A 13703-nucleotide genomic window follows, 5' to 3' on the forward strand; every position below is an offset into this window, starting at 1 on the left:
TGATATCACTCTCCTGAGGATTACACAACAAGATAAAGAACGGATGTTGCTTGAATGCCAGCAAACACCGGGACCATACGCTGCTAGGCTTTGTCAGGCAATGATACCAGATTACTTGCTGCAAGCATGGCGTGGTCAAGTGTCCTACCATGGAGGAGGGAATAAGGATGCACTGCCCAGAAACCTTCTGGCAAGGCTTTCGGAGTACCTCCAGGAGAGCTTCATGGAGATGTCCCTGGAGGATTTCCGCTCCATCCCCAGACACGTTAACAGACTTTTCCAGTAGCTACAGACTTTTCCAGTAGCTGAACTGACCGCGAATGCAAAGTCAGGCAAAGTAATCATTAAAAACCGTTTGCTTTTAAAACAAGTTTTATATTTTAAAAGGTAAACTCACCTGAGGTCCCTTCCATGGGGTCAGAGTCTTGGGTACTGGCTTGGGAGGCTTGGGAGGGTACTTCAGTCAGGGTGAGAAAAAGATCCTGGCTGTTGGGGAGAATGGAGTGCTGTGTGCTCTCTGCAAGCTCATCCTCCTCCTCCTCCTCCTCTACCCCATCGGCAGAATCCTCAGGCGTCGAGACTATCCCCGACCCAGAATCCACGAACAAAGGTGGGGTAGTGGTGGCAGCCCCCCCTAGAATTGCATGCAGCTCGGCGTAGTAGCGGCATGTCCGCGGCTCTGACCCGGAGCGACCGTTTGCCTCCTTTGTTTTTTGATAGGCTTGTCTGAGCTCCTTGACCTTCACGCGGCACTGCTCAGAGTCCCTATTGTGGCCTCTCTCCATCATGCCCTTGGAAATTTTTTCAAAAGTTTTTGCATTTCGTCTTTTAGAACGAAGTTCTGCAAGCACTGAATCCTCTCCCCATACAGCGATCAGATCCAGTACCTCCCTCACGGTCCATGCTGGTGCTCTTTTTCGATTATCAGCCTGCATGGTTACCTGTGCTGATGAGGTATCTGTGGTCACCTGTGCTCTCCACGCTGGGCAAACAGGAAATGAAGTTCAAATGTTCGCGGGGCTTTTCCTGTCTACCTGGCCAGTGCATCCGAGTTCGGATTGCTGTCCAGAGCGGTCACAATGATGCACTGTGGGATAGCTCCCGGAGGCCAATACCATCGAATTGCGGCCACACTAACCCTAATTCGAATTGCTAAAATCGATTTTGGCGCTACTCCGCTCGTTGGGGTGGAGTACAGAAATCGATTTAAAGGGCCCTTTACATCGAATTAAATGGCGTCGTTGTGTGGACGGTTACAGGGTTAATTCGAATTAAAGCTGATAAATCCGAATTAAAGTCGTAGTGTAGACCAGGCCCTAGTCTGGAGAAGAGAAGACTGAGAGGGGACATGATAACAGTTTTCAAGTACATAAAAGTTTGTTACAAGAAGGAGGGAGAAAAATTGTTCTCCTTAACCACTGATAAGACGCAATGGTCTTAAATTGCAATAAAAGTGATTTAGGATGGACATTAGGAAAATGTTCCTTAACTGTCAGGGTGGATAAGCACTGGAATAAATTGCCCAGGGAGGTTGTGGAATCTCCATCATTGGAGCTTTTTAAGAACAGTTAGACAAAACACGTTAGGGATGATCTAGCTAATACTTAGTCCTGCCATGAGTGCAGGGGACTGGACTAGATGACCTCTCGAGTTCCCTTCCTGTCCTACGATTCTATGTCATCTCAGGATGGGATGCAGAGATAAATTTTCTAGAAACCATTAATGACTGCTTTTTGGAGCTGCTAGTCCTGGAACCCACAAGGGAAGAGGCTATTCTTGATTTAGTCCTAAATGGAACACATGATCTGGTCCAAGAGGTGAATATAGCTGAATTCCTCGGTAATAGCGACCATGATGTAATTACATTTAACATCCTTGTTGGGGGGAAATACCAAAAAAGTCCACCACAGTAGCATTTAACTTCAAAAAGGGGAGGCTGTAGGAGAACTCGGAGGGAATCAGAACCATTAATACGGAATGTTGCTCTCCCTGGCAGAGCGGGCTGCTGCTGCGAGGGGTACATGGAGAGACTGCTGTGCAATCTCCCTCCCCCGCCTCAGAATTGGTTGCTCTAGCTCAGGGGTCTCAAACTCAAATGACCATGAGGGCCGCATGAGGACTAGTGCATTGGCCTGAGGGCCGCATTACTGACACCTTCCGCCCTCGGCCCCGCCCCCACTCCACCCCTTCCATGAGGCCCCACCCCTGCCCCGCCTCTTCCCACCCCTTCCCTGCCCCCATTCCAACCCCTTCCCCGAAATCCCCACCCCCAACTCTGCCCCCTGGGGGTGCAGGAGAAGTGTGGGGTGTGGTGGGTGCTCAGGCAGGGGGTTGAGGTGCAAGAGGGGTGCAGGGTGTGGCAGGAGGCTCAGGGCAGTGGGTTGGGATGAGGAGGGGCGTGTGGTGAGGCAGGGGGTTCAGGGCAGGGAGTCAAGGTGCAGGAGGGGTGCAGGGTGCCAGAGGGGTGCGACATGGGGCTCAGGGCAGTGGGTTAGGATGCAGGAGGGGTGCGGGGTGAGGCAGGGGGTCAGGGTGCAGCAGGGGGCTCAGGGCAGGGGGTAGGGGTGCAGGAGAGGTGCAGGATGAGGCAGGGGGCTCAGGGCAGTGGGTTGGGATGCAGGAGGAGCGTGTGGTGAGGCGGAGGTTCAGGGCAGGGGGTCGGGGTGCAGGGTGTGGCAGGGGACTCAGGGCAGGGGGTCAGGGTTCAGGGTGCAGCAGGGGGTCAGGGTGCAGGAGGGGTGCGGCATGGGGCTCAGGGCAGTGGGTTGGGATGCAGAAGGGGTTGGGTTGAGGCAGGGTGTTCAGGGCAGGGGGTTGGGGTGCAGGGTGTGGCAGCGTATTCAGGGCTGGGGGTCGGGGTGCAGGGTGAGGCAGGGGGTCAGGGTGCAGCAGGGGGTTCAGCTGCTGGAGAGGTTCAGGGGCAGGATCTGGCCCAGCGCCTACCTGGAGGCAGGGCTGGCTCCCTGCCTGCCTGCCTGCCCTGCCCCGCTCCGGGAAGAGGCTGGAACATGGGGAAGGGGGGGCGGAGGGGCTGTGTGTTGATGTTGCTTCAGGCAGCGCCTCCAGCAGCTCCCATTGGCCGTGGTTCCCCGTTCCTGGCCAATGGGAGCTGCTGGGGGCGCTGCCTAAAGTAACAGCCACACACAGCCCCTCCGCCCCCCCTTCCCCACGTTCCAGCCTCTTCCCGGAGTGGCATGGGGCAGGGCAGGCAGGCAGGGAGGGAGCCTGCCCTGCCCCCGGTGCACATCTGGCTGGAGCCGCTGTAGGTAAACACTGGGGGAGGGCGGGGTGGCTGCGAGGGGCTCGCGGGCCGCGTGTTTGAGACCCCTGCTCTAACTGCTATCTGAATTTAAAGAGACAGCATGCCGACCCACTCTCCCCCAACACACACACACACACACACACACACACACACACACAGAGTCTCTCACATACATACTTCCTCCCCCCCCATTTCCACAACACACACTCAGTCTCTCTTCCCACCACACACACTTCCTGTCACACGCTCCTCCCTCTGCCCCACCCCCCCTTCAGTTGAAAAGCAGCTGGCAATCTAGTAGGATGCCCATGAAACAGATGGGATTGAGAAACCTGCATCATGTGACGCTGTACCTGCCCCATGAAGCATTGCAAACCCTTTCCAAAGCACCCTGTGGCCAGTTGCTCCTCTCTGTGTCGATGCAAGAGCTGCTAGTGTGGATGCGCTTCAGCGACACAAGGAGCGTAGTGTGGACACGCAACAGTGGTTTAATTAAAGTGCTTTAATTAAAAAGAGGCATAACTTTTGACAACAAAACTCTGTACTGTAGACATAGCCTAAGAAACCAACACATAGAATCAGGACTCAAAATTCATGTATCCTGCAGTCTGACACATTCATTCCCTCATTGGCTATCACCACTTGCACAGCATGGAAGGCAGCCAGATTGGGACCCATGGGGAAGGAATGTCCTCTGAAGGCATCAGCTCTTTCTCACTTTGCCTCATGAAACACTGGATCCAAATAATAAAGGACAATTGTTCCCAATCTCACCATGGCAGCCTTTGGGGCTGTAATCAGTGCCACTCAACTACACAGTGACATTGTAAACAGTTTTATCTGTGCCATATTAAACCACAACTTCCTTCTCCTGGGTGAAAACAAACAACTAGACAGCTGCTATTTCTCTCTACGTTCTTGCCAAGTTCTTGGCCTAGGGCAGGATAAATTTACACTTCTCTGTACTAGAATTCCTTATCAAACCACTCACAATTTCAGTAGTGCTAGTGAAGAATGGATTCCCCAGACATATACCTAATTTCTTTCTTTAATATGATGCCACATGTCAAAAATTAGGAACTATGTACAGGCCTGGATCAGAATCTCTATAAGCTACCAGAGACGTAATTTCTCTGTAGCCCATGAAATAAATTTGTTAGTCTCTAAGGTGCCACAAGTACTCCTGTTCTTTTTGCGGATACAGACTAACATGGCTGCTACTCTGAAATCTATCATAATCGTTATTTTTCTGCTTCAAGAAAGATGTCATTTTATCCACATTTGCAGCACATACAAAGAATGAGTTCAGCAAACACACCATTTCTATTTACATCTGCATAGTTAGGGATATCCTTTTCCAAATAATAAGACTATTTAGGAGATTAGCTTCATGGGTAACCTGCTGTGAGACCTGAATTATAACTGTTTTGGAAATCAAAGACCGACATTTTGCCTAGTTTCAAGTCACTTACTGCGTAATTCAGTCGGTCCCTGGAGGATCTGACAATATTGACCTACACAATTGAACAACACTGTGAACATATGCAGTTACTTCAGTTAGTTGTACTATTGGAATCTGCTGTTGTTCATCATCTCAGATTGGAGATTAAAAAATATTAATGAGTCCTGCGTAGCAGGTCCAATAGAGTGGAGTATTCTCTTCACTGAACTGCACTTCACGCCACCATGGAAGGACGGGGAGTAAGAAAAACAAAGTAAGAAATGACTATTTTAGCAAATGGTTGCTTGTCTCAAAATTCCCAATAAATCTGAGCTACAATTTATCAAACAAAACTACTATCTAGTTATGTGACCAAATGGCCTTCAGGAAAGAGGGGGAAAAAAACATCTCAGAGAGGTGTAAGACACTTCCAGTTTCATATAAAGTAAAATTCCAGAGCAGGTTACATGATTCTTCCATTGTCTTCTCCTCTGATACCTACTTCACTGAGCACTGTCTCATTATTATTAAGTCGTGTAATTTACAAAAGTATTAACAATCATAATGGGGAAAAAGCAGCCAACCTTCCCATCTGCAAACAATTCCAACCAAGTAGGAAAAAGTCCCGAAGTGGCCTAGCTAGTACCTGGGGTAGTAGAGAGAGAGAGAGAGAGAGAGAGAGAGAGAGAAAGAGCATGAGCATGTGCCTGGACACACTGGGCCTCATGCAAGATCTGAGGCTCAACCAAAAACTGTGAACCAGAGGAGGCCTGGCCTTGGCAACATAACAACATACTTGATATTTATGTAAATATATTCCAGCTAGTACAGATACATCCAATCAAATACAAGATGAGATGGTTTGACAAAATAATGAATGGGGATGTTTTGTCCAAGATCTCAGAAACAAGGGGAGGTAACAAAGCAATGTAATGAAACTTGTAAGATGGTATGTAAGTTGTTTATCCCAGTTGTGTCTCAGTTTATAAATGTTGGGCTATCTCGCCTTAACCCTCGTCCAGCCACAGGGGCAGCAGAAAGTCCTGCTGTTGACTGAGCTGGTCTCTTGTAATGGGCATATATGTGTTAGCATATCTGTAGGATCTATGGGGTGCTAGGACCGTGCTTCATTAACAATAAACCTGGCCGAGCGCCTTCACCACCGAATCGAGTCTCTGCTCTTTCTACATAGTTCTATCAATGTCTACTGGGTCAGCTACCTGCACAGAGCTGGGACATCACACAGAAAGAAAAAGAAAAGAAAAGAAAACACATACACACACACACACACAAAAAACTGGGATTTAGACTAAAAATGATCACATTCTGTTTGGGATCCATTCAAATTTCCCTTCCAGATGTGTGACACATTCATCTGCAGCACTATTGAGTCTGATTTCAAAGCACAATTCTGAATCACAGAGTTGAGCATACGGCATCATGTGACACTTTGGTAGGTGGAGGATTAGAATGTGGAGAAGATAAACATTGCATGGCTCAGACAGAAGCTGACACTACTCGGGTGTTGGGGAAGGAGAGAACTCACACCTCCGACTCACCTTCTGGTCTAACAGAAGCTGAAACAACATTCTTTTGCCTGTCCCTACTCTTGGTTATATTTAAATATATTTTAAATGAGAAAAACAATACAAAAAAGGAATGCTGCTCTGCACAACCCAGGGTAACATGAGAACAACTGGGAATGAGACAATCTGTCCCCAAAGAGGGAACTCGGTGACTAACAATCACTTTGCAGTGGGAAGAATAGTATAAAAGTGATACTCTAGGTTTCTTTAAACTAGGAAAAATGGTGGCGGTCAGGTTACTTTATGCAGAAATGTATTTGAAAACTTCAACCACTGTACGTGTGCAAAAGCAGGTAACTCGTCTGGGGGACCTGACAGACCATGGCGAACCAAATGGTGCAAATAACCTTAGAGTTCACTATGTGGGAATTAACCAAAGTATTAAAGAAAACATATTTTGTCAGCCCTAGGCAAGTTTTTTATGGTGTTTATCACTCTTGTGGATCCTCAGATGCTCAACACGGTGTGAGTACACATAAAAGCTCTTCCCACACCCTGAGCATTTATAGGGTTTCTCTCCTGTGTGGAATCTCTGAAGACAAATAAGCCTTGGTCAATCAGTGAAGATTTTCCTACACTCCCAGCATGCATATGGTCTGTTTCCTTTGATGTGTAATAAGGCCCGAGCGGTAAGTGAAGGTTTTCCCACACACTGAACATTTATAGGCTCTTTTTCCCGAGTGAATTCTCTCATGTCTGAGAAGGTGTGAGTTGTCATTGAAATTTTTCCCACATTCTGAGCATTCATATGGTCTTTCTCCTGTGTGGATTCTATGATGTCTAATAAGTGCTGAACTCTGAGTGAAGCTTTTCCTACACTCACAGCATTCATAAGGTCTTTCTCCTATATGGACCCTCTCATGTCTAATAAGGGGGGACATATCATTGAAGCTTTTCCCACACTCAGAACAGGTATAGGGTCTTTCTCCTGTGTGGATTCTCTCATGCCTAATAAGCTTTGAGGGGCTACTGAAGCTTTTCCCACACTCAGTGCATGTGTTGTTTTTCTCTCCTGTGGGGATTCTTTGCTGGGCTCTGGTTTCCTTGAGGTGCTTGTGAGTTCCTGGACTATTTGTAGATTTACTCAGTTTCTCCCCTCGCTGGTTTCCCTGCTGCCTCTTTGACCTGTGCTGACTCTCACAAACTTTTCCCTGCTCACGACTCCTGGACACAGTTCCTTTAGATCTTTGTGATAATGCTCTGTGCAGTTCCACTTGCTTAGCATCTGCCCGTTGAGGATTCTGCTCCTGATTCTCACTCACCATCCAGTCACCTGCTGGGAGACAGAGAGAGAGAAACATCAAAAACAGGGATGGAAAAGGGGACAGGAAACCAAAATAAGTGCTGTGAAGACAGAAAAATATCAGGAACTGCATTCCCCTACACTCCTCCCCATAGGGGAGAGAGAAGGATATCAGATCGGCCATCGAAATACTCAGGAGAATGGGAGGTCAGGGAAGGAGCCACTGCCATGCATCAGTCAGGATGGGAAGGAAGCCATGACAGATCTCTGCCCTGAGCACTGTAGACTGGCCATAGCTCTTCCCTTTATTCCAGCTGGGAGATCAGACCAGCTTTGGAATGGGAAACCCTGCTCTGGGGAAAGAAAACAGGGGAAATTCGGTGAATTCATGGGACATTTGTCATACGCACTGTCACACACACACCACCTATTATTTTAACCCCAGATTGGAAAGTTTTTTCTAAATCTCCCTTGCTGCATAGTAAGCTGACTTATTGTTCTATCTTCAGTGGGCATGGAGAACAATTGACCATTGTAGCAATGTGGGACTCACCCCTGCGGCGCCTCCTGCTAGTCTCTTCCGGGAATTAGCTCATCCAGCCTCAGGACCGCCCTCTGCAGGCCTGTGACCCGGTGCCCCGTTATCTGGGGTGCTGCCCCCTGGCTATACACCCCTCTGTCTCAGGGTCTCCCCTCCCCAGGGAACCCCCACCCACTATCCCCACCTCACCTCAGTATAAGGCTACTGCCAGTCATCGTCTAGCCCCCGCGCCCTGGGGCAGACTGCAGTATAAGCCACTCATCACAGGCAAGGTTGGGTTTGGACTTGCTGCCTTTGCCTACCCCTGGGCTGCCCTCTGCAACCCCCAATACCCGTTGGCCTTCTGCTAGGCCGCAGCCTGGGGCTTTCCAGGCTGGAGCTCCCAGCTCCTCTGTCTTTCCCCAGCCCTGCTCTACTCAGGTACTCTGCTCAGGTCCCTGCAGCCAGGTCCCTCCCTCTCAGAAGCTAGAGGGAGTCTGCTGAGCTCCTGGCTCCCAACCTCTTATATAGGGCCAGCTGAGGCCTGATTGGGGCATGGCCAGTGATGAACTGTCAAAATCTTAACAACTGGTTCCCTCCTCACCCCATGAGGGGGTCGTGGCCTACCCCCACCCCCCGGGACTCCTGCCCCATCCAACCCCCCACGTTCCTTGACCCGCCCCAGGACCCCTGCTCCCTGACTGCCCCCCGCCGCCCCATCCAACTCCTCCTCTCATTCCTGATGGCCCCCTGGGATCCCTGCCCCATCCAACCACCCCTTCTCTCTGTCCCCTGACTGCCCCTGGAACTCCTGCCCTTGACTGCATCCCACCGCCCCATCCAACCCCTGCTCCTTTCCTGACAGTCCCCCCAGGATCCTTGCCCCCCATTCAATCCCCCCGTTACCTGCCCTCTGACCGCCCCGACCCCAATCCACCCCCTCCACCTCCGAACTCCCCTGCCCTCTATCCAACACCCCCTCCCTGCTCCCTGACGGCGCTGCCTGGAGATGGCTGGCGACGCTACAGCTGCGCCGCTCGGCTGGAGCCGGGCCAGGCCAGGCCGCCTCGCAGCGCCTGGAGCACCAGGTCAGGCTGAGCTCGTAGTCCGCTGCCCAGAGCATGCGCTGGCGGCGGGGCAAGCCGAAGCTGTGGGGGAGGGGGAACAGCCGGGGACTAACTTCCCCAGCCGGGAGCTCAGGGGCTGGGCAGGAAGGTCTTGTGGGCCACAGTAGTGGGTGCCCACCCCGCCCCGCCCCTAACAGCCAGAGGGACCTGCCGAGGGGAGAGGTGGGGTGTTCCGGCAGTGCTTACCTGGGGCGGCTCCCGGGAAGCATCCAGCAGGTCCCTCTGGCTCCTAGGTGCGGGGTAGCGCAGCTGGGGGGGGGGGGGAGCAGGGGATTACCTGCCGCGGCGCATGGCCCTCCTCGCCCCCCCCAGCTCACCTATGCTCCGTCTCCCTGGGCCTGAGTGCGAAGTCGCCGCTTGCTTCTCAGCCCTCCCAGGCTTCCCGCGCATACAGCTGATGCGCGGGAAGCAGGGGGGGGGGGGGGGGAGAGAAGTGGGGCGGAGCATTCAGGTGAGCTGGGGCCAGGGGCAGGGTGGGGAGCTGCCGGAGCTTTACTGGTTGTTAAATTTAAAAGCCCTTTTAGAACCAGTTGTCCCACGCGGGACAACCGGTTCTAAAAGGGCTTCTAAATTTAACAACTGGTTCCCGGGAACCAGTGTGAACCGGCTCTAGCTCACTATTGGATGTGGCCCAGCTGCGGCTGCTTCCCCAATCAGCCTTGTAGCTGCTTTCTCCTGCAACAGCCCTCTCCCAGGGCTGTCTTAAACCCCTCAGGGCAGGAGCACGTGACCACCCCGCTACAACCACCATTCTCTTTCTAACAGCCCTTAAAATCTTTGAAGACTTATCAGGTCCTCTCTCAATCTTCTTTTCTCAAAACTAAACATGCCCATTTCTTTCAACCTTTCTTCACAATTCATGTTTGAGGATAATGAGGTAGCCTTATGGATGTTTCTTCTCCAGCACCATTCTGAATGGATATGAGTTGGGGTGAGGAGGATCCTCCTAGAGCATTCTGAAGGATGATTAAAGAGGTAGGAGGGGAACCAGAGGACGACAAGAGAAGACAAGGTTTCAAGAGGAGGAGCCTGGTCAGTGGTGTCAAATGCAGATGACAGGTCAAGGAGGGTGAGGCTGGAGTGCTGGTTCTGAGCTTTGCCTAGGGAGAGCTGTGACCCTAAAAGCATCACAGTGCTATCTGGCACACTGTTGGTGTGATATTTTCCCAAGGGCATCATGTAATGTATCCCTGAAAAAAAAACCTGTAACTGATGTTCTTCAAGATGTGTTGCTCATGCCCATTCAACTTAGGTGTGTGTGCTCACCCCACATGCATCGGTGCTGGAAGTTTTTCCCTCAGTGGTATCCATAGGGAATTGGCTCCGGCACCCCCTGGAGTGGTGTGCACATGGTGTATGTATATAGGGCACCGCTGGCTCCCCCGACCCTCAGTTCCTTCTTGCCTTCCTTCCCCACGGTTGGAGTTTCCAGTGGGGTGTGGAATGGACATGAGCAACACATCTCAAAAAACACCATTTACGGAAAGGTAACTGTCTTTTCTTCTTCGAGTGCTTGCTCACGTCCATTCAACTTAGGTGACTCCCAGCAGTACCCCTGGAGGCGGGTAAGGAGTTCATGGACGTGTAGATTGGAACACAGCTCTGCCGAACCCAGTGTCGTCCCTGGCCTGCTGAGTGATGGTGTAGTGGGCCATGAACGTGTGCACCGAGGACCACGTCACAGCTCCACAGATGTCCTGGATCGGGAAGTGTGCCAGGAAGGCTGCCGAAGATACCTGTGCTCTGGTCCAGTGGGCTCTGACGATTGGCGGCAGAGGGACTCCCACTAACTAGTAGCAGGTCTGAATGCAAGAGGTGATCCAATTAGAAATCCTCTGTGTGGACACCCGGAGGCCCTTCATCCTAACAGCTGTAGAGATGAAAAGCTGAGCAGACTTACGGAAAGGCTGTGTCCTATCTAGGTAGAAAGCCAGGGCCCTTCTTTCACCCAAAGTGTGAAGGTGCCTCTCTTCACTAGTCTCATGGAGCTCAGGGCAGAAGACCGGAAGTCCTGGCTCATGTGGAAACTAGATACCACCTTGGGAAGGTAGGCCGGGTGGGCCCGGAGCTGAACCTTGTCCTTACAGAAGACTGTGTATGGCGGTTCTGAGGTCAGGGCTCGCGGCTCGGAGACTCGCCTCACTGATGTCACCGCCGCCAGAAAAGCTCCCTTCCATGATAGGTGAGACAGGGAGCACGAGGTCAAAGGCTCAAAGGGCGGACCTGCGAGCCTGGACAGAACCAAGTTGAGATCCCACTGAGGGGCCGGGGACCAAACTTGAGGAAAAAGTCTCTCAAGACCGCTGAGGAACCTAACCGTTATATCATGGGAGAACACCTTCTGCCACTGGAGTGGCGGATGAAAGGCGGAAATGGCTGCCACAAGTACCTTGATAGAGGAGTGCGCCAGGCCCTGGTTCCTCAAATGAAGCAGGCAGTCTAAGATCAACTGCACCAAAGAATGCAAAGGGGAGATGCCCCGTTCAGCTGCCCAGCAGAACCTCGTCCACTTTGCCAGGTAGGTCCGCCTAGTCGAGGGCTTTCTACTCTCGAAGAGGACCTTCTGGTCCCCATCTAAACAGGCCCGTTCCTCAGGGTTCAGCCACGCAACATCCACGCCATGAAGTGGAGGGATGCAAGGTTGGGGTGCAAGAGTCAACCATGATCCTGTGACAGCAGGTCCAATAGGTTCGGCAGGGGCCACGGAGGGATCGCTGACAGGCTCAATAATGTCCCAAACCAGTGCTGGTGAGGCCACACTGGGGGAGCATGATAATCTGAGCCTTGTCTCTCTTGATTTTCGCTAGGAATTTGCTGATGAGTGGAATTGGAGGAAATGCGTACATCAGGCTTCCTGCCCACACCAGGAAGAAGGCATCGGAGAGGGAGCCCTTACCCAGACCCCGTCTGGAGCAAAACCTGTGGCACCTCCTGTTCTGCCTGGTGGCAAACAAATACACTTGGGGAGGTCCCCACCTCTGGAAGATTGTATCGGCTACCTCCGGGTGGAGCAGCCACTCATGGTGAGAGGAAAAGTCCCTCTTAGGTGATCTGCTAGCGTGTTCCTGGCCCCCAGAAGGTGACACGCTTCTAGATAGATTCCGTAGTCAATGCAGAGGTCCCAAAGATGGAGTGCCTCTTGGCAGAGGGCCGAGGATCGCGCCATCCCTTGTCTGTTGATGTAGAACATCAAGGTTCTGTTGTCCATCAAGACTGACCACTCTGCCTGACAGGTGAGGTAGGAAGATTGTGCACGCTCTGTGCACCGCCCTGAGCTCTTTGACGTTTGTGTGTCGCGTTGTTTCCTCTGGGGACCACATACCTTGAATCTGGAGGGTGCCAAGGTGCGCTCCCCATCCGAGGTCTGAGACATCTGAAACCAACTCGACTGAGTGAGGAGTGCCGACGAAGGCAATTCCTTCCAGGACTTTCCTGGGGTCAGTCCACCATCGCAGCGAGGTAAGTGTTGCGGGGATGGTAACGACCTTTTCCAGGTGGTCCCTATACTGGGAGTAGACCATCACCAGCCATTGCTGCAGGGGTCGCATCCGGAGCCTGGCATGGTGCACCGCATATGTACATGGTGCCATGTGACCTAGGAGGCGCAGACAAACCCTGGCCGTGGTCAGGGGAAACGCGGAGACTTCCGCGATGAGGTCCGGCAATGACCTGAATCTCTCCAATGGCAGGAATGCTTTGGCGGAGGATGAGTCAAGCATTGCTCCGATGAACTCTATCCTCTGTAGCAAAACTAATGGGGATTTTTTGTCATTTACCAACAGGCTGAGGCGATTGCAAGTGGCTAAGAGCATTGTGACATGCCTTTGGACCTGGAGCTGCCCTTGACCAGGCAGTTGTCGAGGTATGGGTAGATCTGGACACCCTGACGTCTGAGGTAAGCCGCCACTACCGACATGCACTTGGTAAATACCTGCGGTGCTGTCGCTAGGCCAAATGGGAGGACCACAAACTGATAGTGGTTGGGACTTACTGTAAACCAGAGGAAGCAGCTGTGTCCCTCGAAGATGACGATGTGGAAGTACGCATCTTTCAGATCGAGGGCAGCGTACCAGTCTCCCGGATCCAGGGAAGGGATGATGGAGGCCAGGGAGACAGTGCGGAACCTCAGCTTCGTTAGGAAGTGGTTCAAGTCTCGCAGGTCCCGGATACGCTGCAGACCGCCTTTGGCCTTTGGGATTAAAAGTAATGGGAATAGAACCCCTTGTTCCTGTACTCTGGACAAACAACCTCCACCGCACCTAGCTGCAGTAACCCCTCGTGAGAAGGGTCCCTGAAGAGGGACGGGGAAGTGGGGGGTGGGAAAGGAGGGGTAGAAAGCAACTAAAGGATGTAACCCCATGCCACCGTACTGAGGACCCATCAGTCTGATGTTATAGATGCCCATGCAGGGAGGAAAGGAGAAAGCTGGTTGGTAAAAATAGGGGAGGGAGGAAGGATCCTGGGAACAGTCCGGTAGGTTGCCCTTGGGTATACCCTCAAAACGAGCGCTTGCCCGCCTGCTTA

The 13703-nt window shown here is 51.9% G+C and overlaps 1 protein-coding gene across 3 annotated transcripts in view; it reads right to left on the minus strand.

The window, feature by feature from the left end:
• Positions 1–3744: 3744 nt before the first annotated feature.
• LOC128840104 (zinc finger protein 773-like) overlaps positions 3745–13703 on the minus strand; it is a 47274-nt gene continuing 37315 nt past the window's right edge. For 2 of the 3 annotated variants that reach the window (XM_054033629.1, XM_054033630.1), the window contains exon 4: positions 3745–7565. In XM_054033629.1, coding sequence (XP_053889604.1) covers positions 6862–7565 — 704 coding nt within the window. In that variant the 3' untranslated portion in view covers positions 3745–6861. The remainder of the gene's footprint in view (positions 7566–13703) is intronic. The other variant, XM_054033631.1, reaches the window with a different exon arrangement.

Source organism: Malaclemys terrapin, chromosome 7 (genome assembly GCF_027887155.1).
Source record: "Malaclemys terrapin pileata isolate rMalTer1 chromosome 7, rMalTer1.hap1, whole genome shotgun sequence".
Taxonomy (NCBI): domain Eukaryota; kingdom Metazoa; phylum Chordata; order Testudines; family Emydidae; genus Malaclemys; species Malaclemys terrapin.